This window comes from Mustela lutreola, chromosome 6, assembly GCF_030435805.1.
Source record: "Mustela lutreola isolate mMusLut2 chromosome 6, mMusLut2.pri, whole genome shotgun sequence".
Classification (NCBI taxonomy): Eukaryota; Metazoa; Chordata; class Mammalia; order Carnivora; family Mustelidae; genus Mustela; species Mustela lutreola.
Window position 1 is genome coordinate 71,790,602 of NC_081295.1, and position 19,733 is coordinate 71,810,334.

At 36.3% G+C, this 19,733-nt stretch overlaps 1 protein-coding gene across 3 annotated transcripts in view; it reads right to left on the reverse strand.

Annotated features, from left to right (window-relative positions):
* The window catches only part of LAMA2 (laminin subunit alpha 2), a 645,363-nt gene that overhangs the window by 185,281 nt on the left and 440,349 nt on the right, over positions 1-19,733 (reverse strand). For all 3 annotated transcript variants that reach the window (XM_059177585.1, XM_059177583.1, XM_059177584.1), the window contains 3 exons: positions 10,989-11,113; positions 4,438-4,524; positions 1,706-1,899 (listed from right to left, as the gene is read on the reverse strand). In XM_059177585.1, the coding sequence (XP_059033568.1) occupies positions 1,706-1,899; positions 4,438-4,524; positions 10,989-11,113 (406 nt within the window). The remainder of the gene's footprint in view (positions 1-1,705; positions 1,900-4,437; positions 4,525-10,988; positions 11,114-19,733) is intronic.

Below are 19,733 nucleotides of genomic sequence, written 5' to 3' on the forward strand. Positions count from 1 at the left end.
GCTAGAATTGAAAAGACAAGAAATAAGTGTTGGCAAGGATGTGGAGAAAAAGGAATTGTTCATTGTTCGTAAGAATGTAAATTGGTGTAACTGCTGTGGAAACAGTATGGAGTTTCCTCAAAAAATTAGAAGTAGAGATACCATACAATCCAGCAATTCCACTACTAGGTATTTAAACAAAGAAAATATAAATACTAATTCAAAAAGGTAAATGCACCTCCATGTTTATTGCATTATTTACAATGGCCAAGTTATGGAAGCAACTCAGATGTCCATTTTAGATGAATGTGTAAAGAAGGTGTGGTATATATATACAGCGGAATACTACTCAGCCATAAAGAAGAATGAAATCTTGCCATGTGCAACAACATGGATGGACTTGGAGAGTATTGCGTGATATGTGTCAGACAAATGATGATATGACTTCACTTGTAAGTGGAACCTAAAAAACAAAACAAAAAAATGAAAAACTAGACACTTAAATACAGAGAATAAGCTAATAATTGCCAGAAAGGAGGTGGTAGGGGTTGTGTGAAATGTGAAATAGGTTAAGAGGTAAAATTTCTAGTTATAAAATAAATAAGTCATGGGTATGAAAAGTATAGCATTGGGAATATAGTCATTTGGTGACAGATGGTGACTCCACTTACGGTGACCATTGAGAAATTGCAAGAATTGTTGAATCACTATGTTGTACACCTGAAACTAATATAACTTTGTATGTTGATTATACTTCAAACCCATCCATTCACACATCCATGCTGGCCAGCCTTAGTTTTTGAGGTTACTCTTATAAAATTGGAACACAAACAAAAATTCTAATTAAAATGCTATTAAGATTAACACACACATAAGATGTGAAAATTAGAAATATTGGCATGCATAAATACACTAAAGTAGGTAAGTATTAAAATCAAAGCTACTCAAATATTTTATATTTCTATTTTTTTAAAAAAGAATTAAGACCACTAATATAAATTCCCTCAAGACAAAAAGAATGTAACAGTCCCTCCTAAATTTATAAATAACCTAATTTTAGATTAGAATTTATATTATCTAATTATATTTAACTACTGATACTCAATGTACTTTCTATATGGCCTATGGGATTACTAAAGCCAGCAGCAGCAGTTTCAAAGAAAAAAAAAAAGCACACTGTTTTCTGTTTATTGCACCTGTGAGTAAAAATACTTGAGTTCACTGTCACTGCTTTCAGGATCTGCAGTTCAAAAGAAAGTTATGAAGCAGTATGCCCGTGGATTTCCCTACAAGCTAGGAAAGAAAAGTCAGTTGTAATTCAAGGCCTAAAGTGCCTGTCCAGTGGATTACAAATTCAGGAGGATTCTGAAAAATTGAATGAATCCAGGTCTTTAATCTGTCACAGAGCCTATGCCAACCCTGCGTAAAACTGCAAACTCTGAGCTGGAGAAAATAAAATAAAATATGCCTCTAGAAGCTTGGTCGTAGGTCTTCTGTGCACTGACTAAAGCATGCTGAGGATTTTCTCAGCTCTTCTGGACTCCATGGGACAGAGACAAAAACAGCAGGCAAACAGCATAAGGTAGATAGATAGTGTCAGGAAGAATGACGAGTAGCATTAGCTATTGCAGAAAAAGAAAAAATAAAAGAGTCAGTAGTTCTTCTTGGAATCGAGACCGAAGTGGAAAAGGGCCCCCAGAATGAATGGCGAAGTTAGCGTACGTACACACACACTCCATGCCCTCGCGTGCATGCCAATGCTTGCAGCCGTCACACTTCGGCCCTGTGGCTCCGGGGCGGCATGTGCAGAGCCCTGTGATGGGGTCACAGGGGCCAGGCAACGAGCCGTGGGGGTCACACTCACATTCTTGGCAGGAACCTCCAGGGCTGCTGGGGCTACCAGTATAGCCAGGGGCACATCTGAATTTAAACAGTGAAAAAGCAGGAGATTAATAATATGTCACGTCTCTCAATTGTGTTTGTGTTGTGATGGATGGAACCAAAGTGATACCGAGAGTCAACAGATCAGGAGCCAGTACACTTTTCCTGTAAAGAATTAGCCAGTACTGATTTTATACTTTTCCAGATCAAGATGCAAAATCAAAACCATTCGGTGAGGAATAAATACATTTCTAAGCATTTTTTTTTTTTTTTTTTGCTGATGGAAATCAAGATGGAATTCAAATTATTAATAATAATAACAACAAGAACAACAATATTTGAGTACAAATTACTCTGTAATAGTAATGTGTTAATGTAAAATAAATCTATTAACAAGAAGGAAGTTCTTATTAAAGTGTCAAGTTTAGTGCTTCCTATCATCACACTGATTGTAAATGTTTGCCTGTAACAACCATTGTTAGCTTATAGTGCCATACAGAATCAGGTAATGGGCCAAATTCTGTGGGTCACTCTGCCTTCCACTACTCTAGATCATAAACATTGCTTTGAAGTCTTCTTTTTTAAAAATTATAAATAAATAAAATTATATATTGACACCTGGGCTTTCCTAGACTCATACATTTTAAAGATCAAAATGACCAAATAATTCAACCCACTAATTTTGAACAAAAAGAAGCTAAGTGGCAATAAACTATTAGATTTTCTATTTAACTTTACTGGTCTTTCTATCATATCATCCTCAAGATGGAGATTCCATCTTGAAGTGGGTTAATGTTATGGAAATAAATTATGTAACATTAATTTGAGATATTAGAAAGAAAATCCAACTGGATGAACCCAATACGAAATCAATTCATTGACTCTTCCACTCATTCATACATCCATTCACCTAAGTATATATCACTGTGGGTTATGTTACTGGAAACCTGGTAATAACAAGATTCTAGCAGGACCATATGCTCTGGGTTGCCTAGAATGGTCCCAAATTACCTGTTGTCCTAGTTTAATTATTAAAACACTTCCTATCTCTCCTTAGAATATCCCGGTTTGGACAATAAATTACATATACAGTCAGCTAACTATAATCAACACCCACAGTTTTTGTTCCAGAGACAAGCATGGGAGGAAGTTGAGAGACAGTAGGAGGCTGAAGCCAAAAATTACAAACATTAGGCAGATAATCCTGAACTATCTTCAGTGGAAATTTGCACAAATAATTGTGAAAATTAATATATCTTGTGCTGGTAAGAAAAGGCAATGCAGGGGTGCCTGGGTGGCTCAGTGGGTTAAGCCACTGCCTTCGGCTCAGGTCATGATCCCAGGGTCCTGGGATCGAGTCCCGCATCAGGCTTTCTGCTCAGCAGGGAGTCTGCTTCCTCCTCTCTCTCTCTGCCTGCCTCTCTGCCTACTTGTGATCTCTCTCTGTCAAATAAATAAATAAATTCTTAAAAAAAAAAAAAAAAAGGAAGAAAAGAAAAGGCAATGCCAAAAAAAAAAAAAGTTATCCGTAACTAAGCTTTTACACATTTGTGGTTTTAGTTGTTATTTTATTTTCAATGTAAGATTATAAATGCTCGACCATTTAAATAAGTCTACTTAAATTATTTCTTAACATTTGCAGGTGAAAGAATTCTATTCTAAGCAGACTGAGATTGATTAAATGCTCAAAGAGTTAATTACAAAAGTAACAAAGATAAAACATGGGGAGGGGTTTCCTACATTACAGGGACACTCAAAACATGTAAGCAATTTTAGACCTGAGCTGATGAGCTTAGGCAGGTCATAAGGTGATTCAAATGATTTAAGAAGCTCTCAGAAGTGGAACAAATTCATTTGGAAAGTTACAATAAAAATTTAACCAAGACCTTTGGTTTAATTAGCTGAATAAAAGCAATTTTTCAGGAAAATATAATTTGATCATTTATATGTTGGAGATGATGAAAGTAAAGCTGTAACAACATTTGAGAACTGCGAAAATAATTCAAGACATTCATATTTGATAATATATGCCCTGTTCATCTATAAGCTATATGAACCGTCAACTCCTATTGATTAAACATTAATGGATATGAAAAAAAATACATTTTCTATAATCACTTTGGCTTAAGACAGTAACTGTCATTTCACTGTACCCTTCCAGTCTTTTCTATATACCTGTATTCATAGATAGTGGGAACAGAGATATTTACATGCTTACATAGATAAATGTAGTATACTACTGAACATTTTTTTTCATAAATTACTTCAGATAACAGCCTTGGTGTCCAGGGATGCTTTTAGTCATCATCCTTCTGGTATTTACAAGGGCATGAAATGAATATTAGCCTAACCATGAATACCAAAGCACATTTTTATATATATACATACATGTGTATATATATATACGGTGGAAATAAATGACTATCTTCGGAGAAAGTTTCTACAGATATAAAAATAAAAAATAAGTGTGGAAAGCATATGAACTACTGGAGAAAATTAAAATAAATTATGAAAATAATGACTACATTTCTACTGTGATCCTTTATTAGATGATCTCTTGGTTTCATGACTGCATACCGTTCACAGTACTGGCCTTCGTATCCCTGGGGGCAAGCGGTGCAACGGTAATCATCGAGGCCTTGCATGACACAAGAAGGGCTAAAACTGAGTTGGAAAGAAAAAAAAAACCATGGTAAAAAAATCTTTTAACCTATTAATTTTATACATTTAAGTAATTTTGTCCATTATCCAGATGATTGGAACTTATTTGGGGGTAGTTATTTATTCTTATGTATACATTTCTAGTCAAGAGTAGGGTATCACAACAAAATATTACCAATAATAGTTGACAAATAAATATGGTCGTTTCTTAATGAATGTGCAATGCCTCACACTATGTAAACATTTTGAAATTTTAATCATTATATGGCAACCATAAAAATATTAAACATCCGGCAAGTGTCCTGTTTTTCATGAATTGTAAGAAAAATAAGAGTAGCATTCACATACATTGTTTCATAGCAGAATAAGTATTACTATTTTTCAATTAAAAAAACTGGTCCTAGAAGCTATATAATTTATTTCTGAAAACTCAGCCCAAATTGCCACTAGCCCTTCAACGCATGAACTGTGAATAAATATTTCACATAAAGTAAGAGTGCTTTTTCTAATTTACATATGGATTTAAAATTAAATTTATTTTAAACACAAAGGAATGTGATTTTGTGTGAGGAATGATGGGAGAGCTCTCTACATGAAAATGAATAAGATTTTCTGACAATTTTATGATCTTTTCTACTAAGTAGGTCTTATATAACTTGCCCTGTTATCACTCTGGCACTGATAGACCACAGCCAGCCAGGCTTTGCCAGGTTTTCTGAGCATCTTTCTCTACAAAAGAAACAATTAGCAAGACTTGAAAACTAACCTGTACTAACATGTAATTTTAGGTTGTTACAAACTTCTTTCAAATGTAAGTACAGAATTCCCACTAGATAAAACTGTATGATGCATCAGAAACTTGGAAGGAAGAAAAAGAATATATTTGTTGCAAGATGGTAGCACTGCGACACTGCAAACACTCTTTTTCTTTGTGTTGGTCTGCTAAAGAAGTTGATGTTGAAAAAGGTATGTTGTGTATAGACCAGGACCACAAATCCTATCAGTCAGGGGCCATAATGACCCTATTTTAACTGTCTTCTAGTGCATGGAATCAATAGTACATGAATGAGTAATAAACTCTAACCTTTGTGAGGTACGTGAACAAATTGATCTACTACTCACAAACTCATTATCCAACAAATTTATTTTTTGCCTTTGCAAAATAGATCCACAAATATATAATTGACACATTCTGGCAAGCTTTTAGCTCTCTCAGTTAAAGCTTGATGCTGAGAGAATCTGTACACACACATACATACGTGCGCATACACACACTCATATATCACATTTTGAACTCACATATATATATGTATATATATATAGGCACTTGGAAACAAGTTTTAGACATTTCAAGTGAAACTCTAGAGAGCCAACCTAATTAAATTATAATCCTTTATAGTAATATATCTGTCTCAATTACTACGCAAGAATGTTATAATTCTCCTTGAAGAGTAGATATAAACTTTTCTGAATTATGATATTATGGTATATTGAATCCTTTCCTTAAATCACATGTAAGGACTTATGAAGGAGGGCGTAGGGATCACAAGTTACTTTAAGTTAGAGTTGATTGTTTCGGCTCACAACTCCCTCATCTACTCTCCATTCCCATATTATCTGCAGGGCCACTCAGAAATCCTGTGCTTTTCTGTTGGCAGCCATCTTAGACATTTCCTTATGTCTGCTAACTCCAAATTTGCCTCAAGAGAGTTTCTGAGATTTAAAGTCCACTAGTTTGTGTTGTTCCTGTGGATACTATAGAGAAGAAATGGCTTCCTGGAGTCCACCTTCTTCTTGTCTTTATCCCAGTTCACTGGTTGTTCTTTTTCAGTCTCCTTTGCTGAATATACATCATGCCCTTGACCTCTTTATGTGCCCTACACTTCAGTCTTCAGATTTCTCCTAACCTGTCCTGCCCTCTCTCCCCTCAATGATCTCATTCAGGCTGAAAACTTTTGCATCTACCCTAACAGATCTAAAACTGAGTTTCCCCCCTCTAAAACAATCCCACTGACCTTTCCATAATTTTCCCTGTCTCAACCATGATCATTCTGTACTTCCATTTGTTTGGCCGTAAGCCACAGCTGTCTCCTTTCCCTCACATTCCCCGTCCACTCTACCTGAAACTGCTGCTCCTGTTGCCATCACTAACATCACTGCATATCCCTGTTCCCAGGCACCCCTTGCTATTGGAAGACTGTTAGCAGTTAGGACATTTCATTAGCCACTGGAGAGTCCCTGAAACATATCTTGGTCATGCTTCTCCCAACACCATTCCTTCTGCACCAGCTGCCCTGGATCCATGTTGTCTGCCAAGCATGGGCCAGTCTCCAGGACAGTGTACTCACATGCTTTTTCCTCTGGTGGACTACTCTTTGTCCAGGCAGTCATGTGGCTCTCCCCATTACTCCCTTAGTCTCTGCATAAGCATTTGTTTACAAAGCTCTTCATGAGGCCCCTGGCTAACAGGGTACCCCAGCCACTCTCAGTTCACTGAGGCTGCTTTATTTTCCGTGGAGGCACTTGCACTGCTTGATATTATGCACCTACTATGTTTTGCTCAACTTTATCAGAGTGTAACTGGCAAACAAAATTATAACTAAAGTGTGCATGGGATGATTTGATATACATAGATGTACAAATTAATTAATGCATCTATCACCCCTGCATACCTGCCTTTTTTGGGGGGTGAGAACACAGGTTCTATTTGCTTAGCAAGTTTCAATATAATATATTTCAATATAGTAAATATTATCAACTACCATATTATATATTAGATCTTTAGAACTCATTCATCTTGGGATGTTTGGGTGGCTCAGTGGGTTAAGCCTCTGCCTTTGGCTCAGGTCATGGTCTCAGGTCCTGGGATTGAGCCCCGCATCGGGCTCTCTGCTCAGCAGGGAGCCTGCTTCCCCCCCCTCTTGCTGCCTGCCTCTCTGCCTACTTGTGATCTCTCTTTCTCTCTGTCAAATAAATAAATAAAATCTTAAAAAAAAAAAAAAACTCATTCATCTTATAACTGGAAATTTGTATCCTTTTACCAGCCTTTCCAATTTCCCCCACTCCTCACACCCTGGTAACCACCATCCACAGTCAGTTTCTATGAGACCATATTTAAAAAAAAAATTCCCAATGTAAATGAAACCGCACAGTTTCTTGTCTTTGTCTGGCAAAAGATGGCTGGCGTGTTTGGGAAAGAGCAGGGTACTCCGACGTGACATCACTGTAGAAGGGAAGAGAGGGCATTGAAGGGGAAAGGCGGTCAGACTGCAGAGGGCTTACAGTTTCTTCTACTCTGTTGAAAAGTATCTAATGTTTCCTTGAGTAGGTGGCAGAAAACCCTGAGCCACACTGCACTGTCATGGTAGTTGACAGTTTGTCATGGTAAGAAATACTGAAAAACGAATGTGGGGAAGGGAGTTAGTCATCACTAACCATGACTTACTCCTTACTTTTCATTGGCTACCCAGACCCAAGTCACTGAAGAGGGTATCTCAGCTTCCTCCATAGTCCAAATTTACTTTTGTATCTTGGGAAGAAGGGCCTCTCTTCTTTGCCCTGGCTTGTTTCTTTGCTTTGTATTTTAACTCTTCCCTTCTGAGCACACACAAGTCTTTGCTTTGTTAACTGATGTGCCAAGCTTTAGGTGGTCATATGAGTGGTCATGAAATCACTCTAGTAGGTTTGGAATAAAATTTCTTCTAATAATGTGGGAGAATTAAATTGAATAAAAGTTATAGGATATATACATATTTATAAACATTTATATTATATACACAGAAGTTTTGCATGTACCAACTTAGGATATTAAAAAATGATTTCTTACAATGGTTGCAGTTAAGAAAGTTTGAAAACCATTGAACTAGCCACTTGGATTTGGTATTTTGATTCTTAGAGGGTCCTTTCCATAAAAATGTACTTAAATTATACAAATCACAGAAAACAAAAATGAAAACACACCTTTCTATTAATCCTACTAACCAATCAAGGTAGCACTCTTTCTTTTTCCTTCTTGAAAACCCTGAAAGCTATAAACTGCCATCCTTGTAACATAACGTCTGTTTTCCTGGATTGACTGTCAAAACTCTTCTGTGACCCTCACAGGTCATGGCTCCCCTGTGTACTCAGACTTCTCTGAGAGCAGCTGCTTTTCTCCCTGGGGGTATCCTTAGCCATGTGGTCTCCATTCCCTTGCCTCCCTTACAGTTCCCATCCTGGCTCATCTTTCTTTTCTCGTTTCTCTAGTGTAAGGAATTCTGTCTTTCCTTCTTTCCACACAATCCCCTTGGGAGACATAACCCCGGGAAATCTTATTCAATTTTAATTCATTTATTAACATATCTCTTCCTTCATCTGCCCTTCCAATTCTATTTCCATTTTCTGCAGCTATTTGCATATTTCCATTTGGACAGATCTTTCATATCAATTTTAACCTATTTGGAACATAAATTGTCTATCCTCTGGAGCAGCTCTTGCTTGGTTTCCCTCTTTCAGTTGATCGCACTACCATTTTTGAGGTCAACCTGGCTAACAACCTTTGGCTTCAATTCCTGCCTGGCCTGAACTCCTCATGTCTAATTAGTTAGCACTCCTGGAGAGCTGCATTCAATAGTGCTCTCACACCTGTCCCCTCTTCTCCCTTCCTGTTACTACCACCTACCTTTATATTCTCATTATCTTTTGCCTAAGTTTGTGCAATAGCTTATATTAATCACACTCTTTGTTTTTTTTTCTTTGACTGTTTTAATTCATTTTACACGGCTCTCTCCTAATAGTCTTCCTAAAGTGTGGCTCTGGCCACATTAACCTTTTTGTTTGTTTGTTCTAACTAAAAACTTGCAGTGTTTCCTCATTACAGAGAGAATTAAATAGCAATTTCTTAGATGGGTATTCAAGGATTTCTAAAACATGGCCTCCATTCTCCTGTTCATTTGATCTGCTCATTTTCATCTATTTGAACTCCATGCTCCAAACTCTTACTTATTAGTTCTTAAACGTGAAGAACTGTGTTTTCTATTTTCTAAGCTTTTGTTCATGTAACTTCCTGCTATCTCCACTAGTAAAAGCCTTTTTAATCTACTGTTTACGATCTATTATAAATGCTACTACTTCATTCAATATGTTCCTGAATTTCAAAATTAAGTGTGGTATTTGTACCTTTGAAGTCCCTTTACATTTAGGTTGACTTCTCTTAAGACACATTTTATTGTGAGCCTTTTCAACAGATGTTATGCTTCATTGTTATCAAAGAAATTATCAGTTAATTACTGAATCTTTCTAATCCAATGACTCACATTTTAATAACAATATAATAAATAACATTCTCTTGTTTAAATCTAGTCATCAGAGGGAGTTTAGGGAAAGGAAAATAGAAATAATGTTATTTTTCATACACCTACCACTCGGTGCTTGCATGAACCAAAAGAACATGTATTTTATCCTCGTCTCTATCCCATTTGCCTAAAAATTCATATTTGACAAAAATACCTTTGATTCTCATAAGCAGAAAAAAAAAAGAGCTTTCAGAAGAAAGGGAGAATTTACATGAAAATGTTTTCAGAATGTATATAAAGCCAATGATGAAGGGGAAAATTAAAAAACTGAGTCAGCAGGGGGGAATCATCGATCTCAATTGCTTTGTGGCTCTCATATACTCAAGAAAAGGAGTCCAGGATTCTAATTCTGAACAAAGTGCCCTATATTCTTTTCAAAAGTAAATTCTTAGAGGAAAAAACTGCCCTACCAGGTAGAGACTGAAGTCTATAAATCACTTATACTTTCAAGTATAGACAGACTTTGCAACAAGGGTTTTCTTCAATAGATAAACCAGTGCAAAATGTGCAGACAGCACTGAAATAAGATATTCTGGTTTTTGTTTCCCCTTATGGCTGTGTTTCCATGGTACCAAGCTCAGACTGTCTTAACAGAATGGGACTGTGATTCTGGGAAATATGGGCTTATTTTGGAGTGTAAAAATAAGTCACCTTCCTTTAGCTATTTTTTTCAATTATTTTCTTAATAATTCTTTACATATTGTGAATTAAACACACAAAGCAAGTGGAAGGAGTCCCCAAAGTCACATAATATGCACCTAAACAATCCTTCATAGTTGAGTTTGTGTCAGAACCATATGTAAATACAAGATACTTATAAAAGTGTGTAAAATTACAAACATGTGTACATATGTATCACTTATTGCATAAACATAAATTATGCCAATATTATTATTTACTTTTTAATTAATATTAATTACTTGGGACAGTAGCTATTTCCATTATTTTCTAATGGAAAAACAAACCACAGAGCATTATATGCTCACTTTGTCATGTTTTTAAATTGTTTAAAATAATGTTTATCTTAAACAGAGATTTCGTCTATATGAAAAAAAATAGTTAAATCCTAGAAGCCTGTGTGCTACACAGATGGTACTACTGATTGGGAAATTTGGTAATATTTCTTAATCTTACTTGTTGCTGGAAGAAATTAGAGGGCAAGCACATTGCTGACAGTCATTTGGCAATCCCCTGACAATTCCATAATATCCAAGAGCACATCGTTCACAGAAGTCACCAGCAGTGTGATGTTGACAATTCTGTAAAGGAAAAGAGAGAAGTTTGTTTTTATTTACTGAGAGTTAGAATGTAATTTGTCATACAGCTCTTCACCTATAAGTATGTGTTCTCCTGTGAACACACACATATCATTGAAGGAGTTCTTGATATATATATACTTTAGAGAGAGAGGGAGAGGGTGTGTGTGGGGCCACGGGGTGTTGGGAGGGGGCAGAAGGAGAGAGAGAATCTTAAGCATTCTCCATGCCCAGCACAGGCCCTGTTTCAGGCCTCGATCTCACAACCCTGAGATCATGACCCTGGGATCATAACCTGAGCTGAAATCAAGAGTCAGACATTTAATCAGCGACTCTTGGTATACATATTTTTAAAGAAGTTCTTCCCTAAAAGAAAACAATACCAGGATGTCGTAGCTATACTGACAATAAGAATTTCCTTTTTTTTTTTCTGTATCAATCTCTGTGTAAATTTTTCTCTTACTGTAATCTGGGGAACATACTTCACACATTGTTTTAAAGATTTTACTTATTTATTTGAGACAGAATAAGAAAGAGAGAACAGGTCCAAGGAGAGGGTGAGAGGGAGAAGCAGACTCCCTGCTGAGCAGGGAGCCTGATGTGGAACTTGATCCTGGGACTCCAGGATTATGACCTGAGTCACAGGCAGTCGCTTAACCAACTGAGGAACCCAGGTGTCCCTACTTCACACATTTCTATAATTTATTACATCATCTGGCCATTTATGTTTCTTCTAGAATGGTGCTAGATAAGTACTAAAAATCCTGGGACCTTGGTGAGTGCCTGTCAATGGACTTTCTGAAACCAAACCAAGCATATATGTTTTAAGAGGCAACAAGAGGCAAAACAAAACAAAACAGAACAAAGGTCACCCCAGTTACTATACTAATGTTACTACTACTAATGTTATCCATCTAATTCTTGCCATATTTTGATAACTTTTTATAAATAGAGTGGACCCAATCTGAAACCAGGCATCCCAGGTCAAAATTTTCTTTTTCATGTTTGCATAGCAAGAGGCACTTGGGCTATGTGCTTTAACATTTCCAAAAGGAAATGAGAATAGTTTCAGAATACTGTGTGGTTTTGTAATTAAAGTTCTCATAAAGCAAAATTATACTTAACACATTGCAATAATTCATGCAATGAGCACTTAGGGAGAGCTATATGTCAGGCACTGAGAGGAATCAAGCAAGAGAAAAAGGTAAAATGACATCCGACTCTATACTAATTTACTTCTACTTTGGGAAAATTATTTAAAAAAATGCCAAATAAGAAACAAGGCAGCAGGAATGCAATACTGACTGTTATGTAGAGGAAATGTGATACTTGACTTGGGGAGTTGAGGAAATGGAGGAAAAAGGAGGACTATGCTTGATTTTTATAACACAGGGTTTGGAGTGGTTTATAAAAATGACTTCTTATAAAGAATCTCAGAAGAAAAGTTGAGAAGCAAAAAAGTCAGTAATAAAATAGCTGTCTATGTTATGGAACTGATCTGAGCAACTCAGCGGGAGCTACAGAGACGCCTGTAGGCTCCATATTGAACTTTGTCCACATCCCCTATGCTGGGCTTTTGGCTTCATTCAAAAGAGAAGCACATATTTACTTTTCATGTGTGTTCTAATGGCCAAAGTTTGGTACTGTATGTGTGGTCATCGTAACACACAGTAACTGATGTCAGTTCCTCCACACTGGAATTAGAAATTTTTTTAGGACTTCTCTTGACTCTTTTTTTCAGAGTTTCTGCTCTTGCATAGGGTGAAATCATGACATTACCATGATGAATTTTAGGCCATTGTTTTGGTTTTTACATTTGGGGGCTATATTTGAAAATGCATTATACCACTTACAGATGTCTTTTATAATAATGTAAAATGAATCCAGTTTCTTATATAATAGGCTATTTACTTCAAATACGCTCAATCTCCACCTCTCAGCAGACGACAGTACCCTATTTTCAGAGAAGAGGAAGCACTCATTCGAGTGTTCCCTCAGATTCCTGTGAAAGACTTGCCATCTGGCTCGCAGTACTTTCCATCCTTTTAACATTTATTTCTGTCCACAGGAAGTGGTGTTTGTCCTTTGTCTGAAGCGATTCTCTTCCTAAACTGGATCTCTTGCCTTTCTGCCTCCCCCTTTTCATCAGCATCTGCATTTTTCCCTTCTTTGCTCATTTTTCCTATTAGCATTTGAGGTTGGCCCAGACTTCTCTAGCTCAAAAATATCTCTGGGGCCTCAGATCTCTGGAAATTTCCATCCTATCTTTGATAAGCATTTTAAAAAGCATTGTTTACATTCCTGATTTCTATTTCCTTATCTCCCTTCAGCACTCCCCACTTTAAAAAAGTCTTCTCATGTTACCCTGACTCCAGGCTCACTGATAAGGTCTTTGTTGATAAATCCAAATTTACTGATAATAGTAAGTCCTTATGATACATGAATTTTCTGCAGCAGCTAATATTTCTGGCTACTCTTCGAATTTTCTCTTCCTATGGTTTCTTTAATGGTATGGTCTGCTGATTTTTCTCCTAACTCTTCGGCTACTGTTTCTTATGCTCCTTCATGGACTCTTTCTTCCCTTCCTGTGTAGTAAGATTGGGTTCTTGATTCTACTTTGGCTCTCACTTCTTTTTTTTTTTCTTTTCTCACCTTTTCTCTACACACTCTACATTGGTGATCTCACCCATTACTATGACTTTTGGTTATCACCTATTTGCCAAAATCTCTAAATTTTATATATTCAGGCCAGATGTCTCTAATGAGTTCTAGACTTACATTTCCAAATGCTTCCTGGATAGATCTTACTTCATAACAAAAGCACCTTGAATTTGAAATGTCAAAGATTAAGCTCATCTCTCTTTAAACCTGCTAATACTTCTGTATTGTCCATTTCATCTGGGGTCACTATCACTTGCTCAATTGCCCAAGCCAGCTATCGAAAGGCCTCTCTCATCCCAGAGAGCCTATTTGATCAGTGTGTTCCATGATTCTATTACTCTCTGTTTGTTTACTTCCTTGTCCCTACTATTTTTTATCGGGCTAGTCTCATTTTTACCTGGCTTACTGGAACAGAATTTAGCTAAAGATCCTGCTTCTAATTTTATTTTTTTTAATGCAATGATTTCCCCACACTGCAATCAAAATGATCATCCTACAGAACTTTTCAAACCATGCCTTTCTCTTGCTGGAAAGTCTGCACTAGTTCTCCATTGCCCTCAGGATGAATTATACACTTTCCAACATGGCAAGAAATACCTTTCTCATCTGCTTGCTTACCCCTCCAGCCTTACCTTTAGCCACTGCCACCTTCGTATGCTGTGTGAAAGCCATAGAGGACCATTTGAAATTCTCATATTTCATGCTCTCTCTTTCCTCTGGGACTTCTTAAATGCAAAGCCCTCCACTTACCTGGTTAGCAGCTACTCAAGTCAGCTCTCATTTTATTATTATTTTTTATTATTATTTTTTTAAAGATTTTATTTATTTATTTGACAGAGAGAAATCACAAGTAGATGGAGAGGCAGGCAGAGAGAGAGAGAGAGGGAAGCAGGCTCCCCGCCGAGCAGGGAGCCCGATGTGGGACTCGATCTCAGGACTCTGAGATCATGACCTGAGCCGAAGGCAGCGGCTCAACCCACTGAGCCACCCAGGCACCCCAGCTCTCATTTTAAATGTTGTTTTCTCTGATAAACTTTCCCTGATGTCCCAAGTCTGGGCTAAATGCTCCTAGCTTAACACTAGACTGAATCATGGTAGTTATTTGATGACTATTCTGCATGGCTGAATGTACAATATAGGAAATATAGATCAAACTGGTCAGTCTCCTTAAGATGAAAAAGGCCAAGTCTCAGTCTAATAACTTTATAGAAATGTGATTAATAGAACAAGATAATTTGTTGTATTCTGAATTAGGATTGGTTGTATAAGTACCATGATCTTCTTTTGTTCGGCCATCCAAAAGAACCAGTATTTTAGCAATAAAATAGCCATTCCATATTTAAGAACAGTATGGCAAGAGATAATGGTTCTGAGATAAATTACCCATAAATTCCAGTCTAAATCATTCAGCAAAGTGTCAAATTGTGAGTTAGCTGGAGAGTGTTTTAAGAACATATGTTACACTTAAGTGAATAACTATGTCCCCAAAGAATAGGCAGGATCTTATATAATTATCAGCATTTTGCATTTAAAGATTTTATTTATTTATTTGTCAGAGAGAGAGAGAGAGAGAGAGAGAGAATGCACAAGCAGGCAGAGGCAGAGAGAGAAGCAGGCTCCCTACTGAGCAAGGAGCCCGATGTGGGACTCGATTACAGGACACTGGGATCATGACCTGAGCTGAAGGCAGTGGCTTAACTGGCTGAGCCACCCAGATGTCCCAGCATTTTGCATTTAAAAATAAACACACTGCATAATGAATTATTTTACATAACCTAACATAACATTAATAATTGACTCAAAACACTTAACAACAATGTTGATCATTATTCAGAAATACAGAGATACAAAAATATGGTTTGCTGCTCTTACACCTGCAACTCTATATAATTTCTTCATAGATCGAGTAAATATTTTAGCCTTGACAGTCAATCTTTTACAGAGTTGCTGACATACTAAACTTGGTTAACAAAATCAAATGTTCTGTTTAGGTCCACAAACACAACACATAAATCATGATGCTATTTTTGAAACTTTTTGACAGAGACCTTTCATATGACTTTCCTGACTACTTTGAAGCACAATATTCACCTTGTACAGAAATTAATCTCTAGGAAAATATCCTGTATTTTAGATGTCTGATAAGAAGTTTAATTATATTCTCAAGAGTGGTAGTATACTTTCTAGTACCTTTTCAATAATAGATTAGAATATATGATATTGGTAGGGGTTTTTTGCACATGGGAAAACTGGTGGTATATATTCCTCTACTAAATCAAAATAATATAACATTAATATTATATAGTACCTTAGATATGAGCGGAGAAGTTGCTTAACTTAGCTCTCTTTCTTTAAAGGGATGCCTACCCACTTTTTTTTCAATACATTATTGAATGAATGGATACTTATAAGGCAGCCCTTTTCATCTTGTACAATTAGAAGCTATGAAGTTTTTCTTCATGTTGAATGAAAACACATCTCATTCTTACTTTCAGTCAATGATCCAAGTTCTGCCCTGGGAAGCTACGAAGATTAAATCTAATTCCCATTTCTCAAGGAAAGTCCTCAAATATCTACGAAATACAATTACTTCCTAAATCTTTTCAAGTTAAACATTTAATAATCTTGATCACTCAGAATTTCTCTTAAAATAGATATTAAAGTCTCTTCCTGTGATCTGAAAATACAGTGACTGTACTCCCTTCCCTGATCTGGATCTTGTATACATGACTCCCCAGTCAAGTAAAAACTCCTATTTCACAGGAATTGTTACTACACATCATTTCCTCTGCTCTTTCCCTAAACACTAGAATATAAGCTCCTAGAGGGCAAGTCCTCTGCCTTCTTCATCTCAGTATCTTTTCGTCAGCTACTGCAATTCCTGCACATTGGAAATATTTATAAGTGCCACAAGAATGAATGAACAAGAAGAATGAAATGAACCTACCTAAGTTCAGAATATTTTATATTAATTGTTAATTGTGGTTCATATGTCTACCTGTCAGGCTCTTTCAGCTTTTTTTTTTTTTTAAGATTTTATTTATTTATTTGACAGAGAGAGATCACAAGTAGGCAGAGAGGCAGGCAGAGAGAGAGAGAGGAGAAAGCAGGCTCCCTGCTGAGCAGAGAGCCGATGCGGGACTCGATCCCAGGACCCTGAGATCATGATCTGAGCCAAAAGCAGTGGCTTAACCCACTGAGCCACCCAGGCACCCCTCTTTCAGCTTCTTGACCACCACCTAATACATTAGGTAACACTTCCAGCTTTCTTTGATACATCTCATCCAAATCACTGATCACGATTTTGAACAGGGCTGGCTGAAACACAACGCCTGTATCTCATCATTGGAGATGTGAATCTACAACCCAGCACACATTCTTCAGTGCAGAGAACCTTCTACAGTCATCAAATTTGTTAACAAGTTACTATCTGGCCCATCTCTTCAAACTTGTTTGTGAAAATATCAAGAAACATTCTATCAAATGCCTATTTAAACAAACCAGAGTTTGGATCATAGATCTGATCTTTACTGGCTTATGACTTGAGCAAATTATTTAATTTCTGTCAGCATTAGTTTATCAACTGTAAAAGAGGGAACAATTATATTTACCACATAAGTTTCCTATAAGAATAAATGAGAAAAAAAATCTATCTACAGGGATCAGCTTTAGGCCTGGCACATATGTAAATAGGGTGGAACATTTGGGGACTATTATTATTTTTGCTGAATTTGAGATATGATATATCACACTTTCTGATGAATTTAATATCATAATGGGATTCAGGAAGGATCTCAGATATTTTACATACAGTAACCCTAGCAATAAGTCTCATATGTTTATTTTGAGTGAACCTATACTGATTTCTAATGAGCACTTGTTTTTTCTACACTTAGATATTAAGTAAGCAATCTTTAAGTTTTACTGGAGATCATAATCAGTGCTTGCAAAAAAAAAAAAATCAATGCTTGCTACATTTTACTTTCCTTTATAAACCTGGAGTGGCATTTCATCCTATGGTAAATTTCATATTTCATGATTTTTGCAAATATTTTCCATGCTGCAGATTCTATCAGTACTCTAAGATAGAATTCACCTAAGCCTTCAAAATTAAATCATTTAATCAGATAACAGTGTATTTATTCTCTCTCACACTCTGTAGATAGCATTTTATAGTGGATTTGAAACCTGATTCTAATACATTTTAGCTAAGGCTCTGTAGGTTACTTAAATTTTCTAAGCATTAATTTTCAGAGTTGTAATACAATGCTAACAATCCCTATTTTAGTCAGATTTTTAGATAAATTCAGTAAGGTATGGTTTATAAAGTACCTTAAAAACAGTAGATTTTAGTTATGAGTCTGTTTACCAAATATAGGGCTAACTACTTAATCACAGAAGCTGGTGGTTTCAGACAACAGAGCTGGTCAACAAGGATTGTTTTTTCCTTTTCATTTAAAAAAAAGAAATGATAGAATGAAAATAATATTTTCACAAATTATTTGGTCTGCAAAAAGTTATCTGAGCTTGAGGAGAATTCAACATTCCCTTTAAAATTTTGCAAAAATAATACTAACCACAGGGGTATAGTGTTTATATATACAGAGAGTTGTAGATATAGATATAGACAGATACAGATGTGTGTGTTATATTAACTTGGAAACATTATCTTTCTATCTACCCATCTGTACATCTATCCATCCATCTATCTATCTATCATCTATCTACCTATCTACCTTCCTACTACCTGAGATTATCTACTAGGTGTATGTGTGGATCCTGAATGGCAGTTGTTTCTTCACCTCCGCTTCCCCCTGGCTTGGGGTTCAATACCACATAGGTTTTGCTCTTCCACTTTCCTTAAAAGTTTCCTTAAGGAAAATTTTCCTTACGGGACAATAGTACTGGGCTATTAGTAGTAACATATTTATGTGTAGGATATATTAATGCCTAGAGTGAAACAACAGTTCTCTGATAAGTATCATTAGGAATTATGAAGAGAATAGTTATTAAGTGATGTGGATTTTATTTAAAAGGTGAAACACTTAGACTGTAAAGTTTTCTATAGTGTTATTCTTCTCTACTCCATATTTTTGAAGAACGATATGAGAAAAAAAGTGAGGAATTCTAGCATAGCACTGATAGTGATTTTTACATGTTTTGATTAATTATCACCCGATTGATTCTTGGACTATAAATGGTAGATAACAGGTAGGATAATTACTATCTTCATCATCATCGTCATCACTATCACTTTTCTGGAGCTTGCCATGCACTAAGTAGTGTTCCATACCCTTTATACAATATTTCATCGAATCCTTACAAGAACTCTGAGTAGCTACGATTATTATCTTCATTTTATAAATGAAGAAACTTATGGTTTGTCTCCCTCCCAATCCCATCTTGTTTCATTTATTCTTCTCGTACCCACTTAAGCCCCCATGTTGCATCACCACTTCCTCATATCAGGGAGATCATATGATAGTTGTCTTTCTCTGCTTGACTTATTTCGCTAAGCATGATACGCTCTAGTTCCATCCATGCATATGTTTATAAAAAATAAAAAAATATATATATATAAATGAAGAAACTAAGACCCCACTGATGTGACATAACTAACTGGTCTCCCACAGCCCGTAAAAAATGAAATGAGGATTGGGACCAAAGCAGTCTGACCACACAGTCATGCTTATGATCACTTGACCCAAAGTTGAGGGCATTGCTCTGTGTAATGGTGTTCATATTAAACTGGGATCCATACTACACATAGCAAAGAAATCACTATGCTTCAGGTTCCCTCAGTTATAGCATCAGAGTAATAATAGCTATTTCCTGTATGCCTCCTGGGGCTATTACAAAGATGAACAAAGTTGCCTAAATTCTAAAGTTACGTGCTCCCTGAAGGAAAATATAAGAATTCAGAGCATAGCAACTTATACTATCTGTGCATGTCTGATGTGCA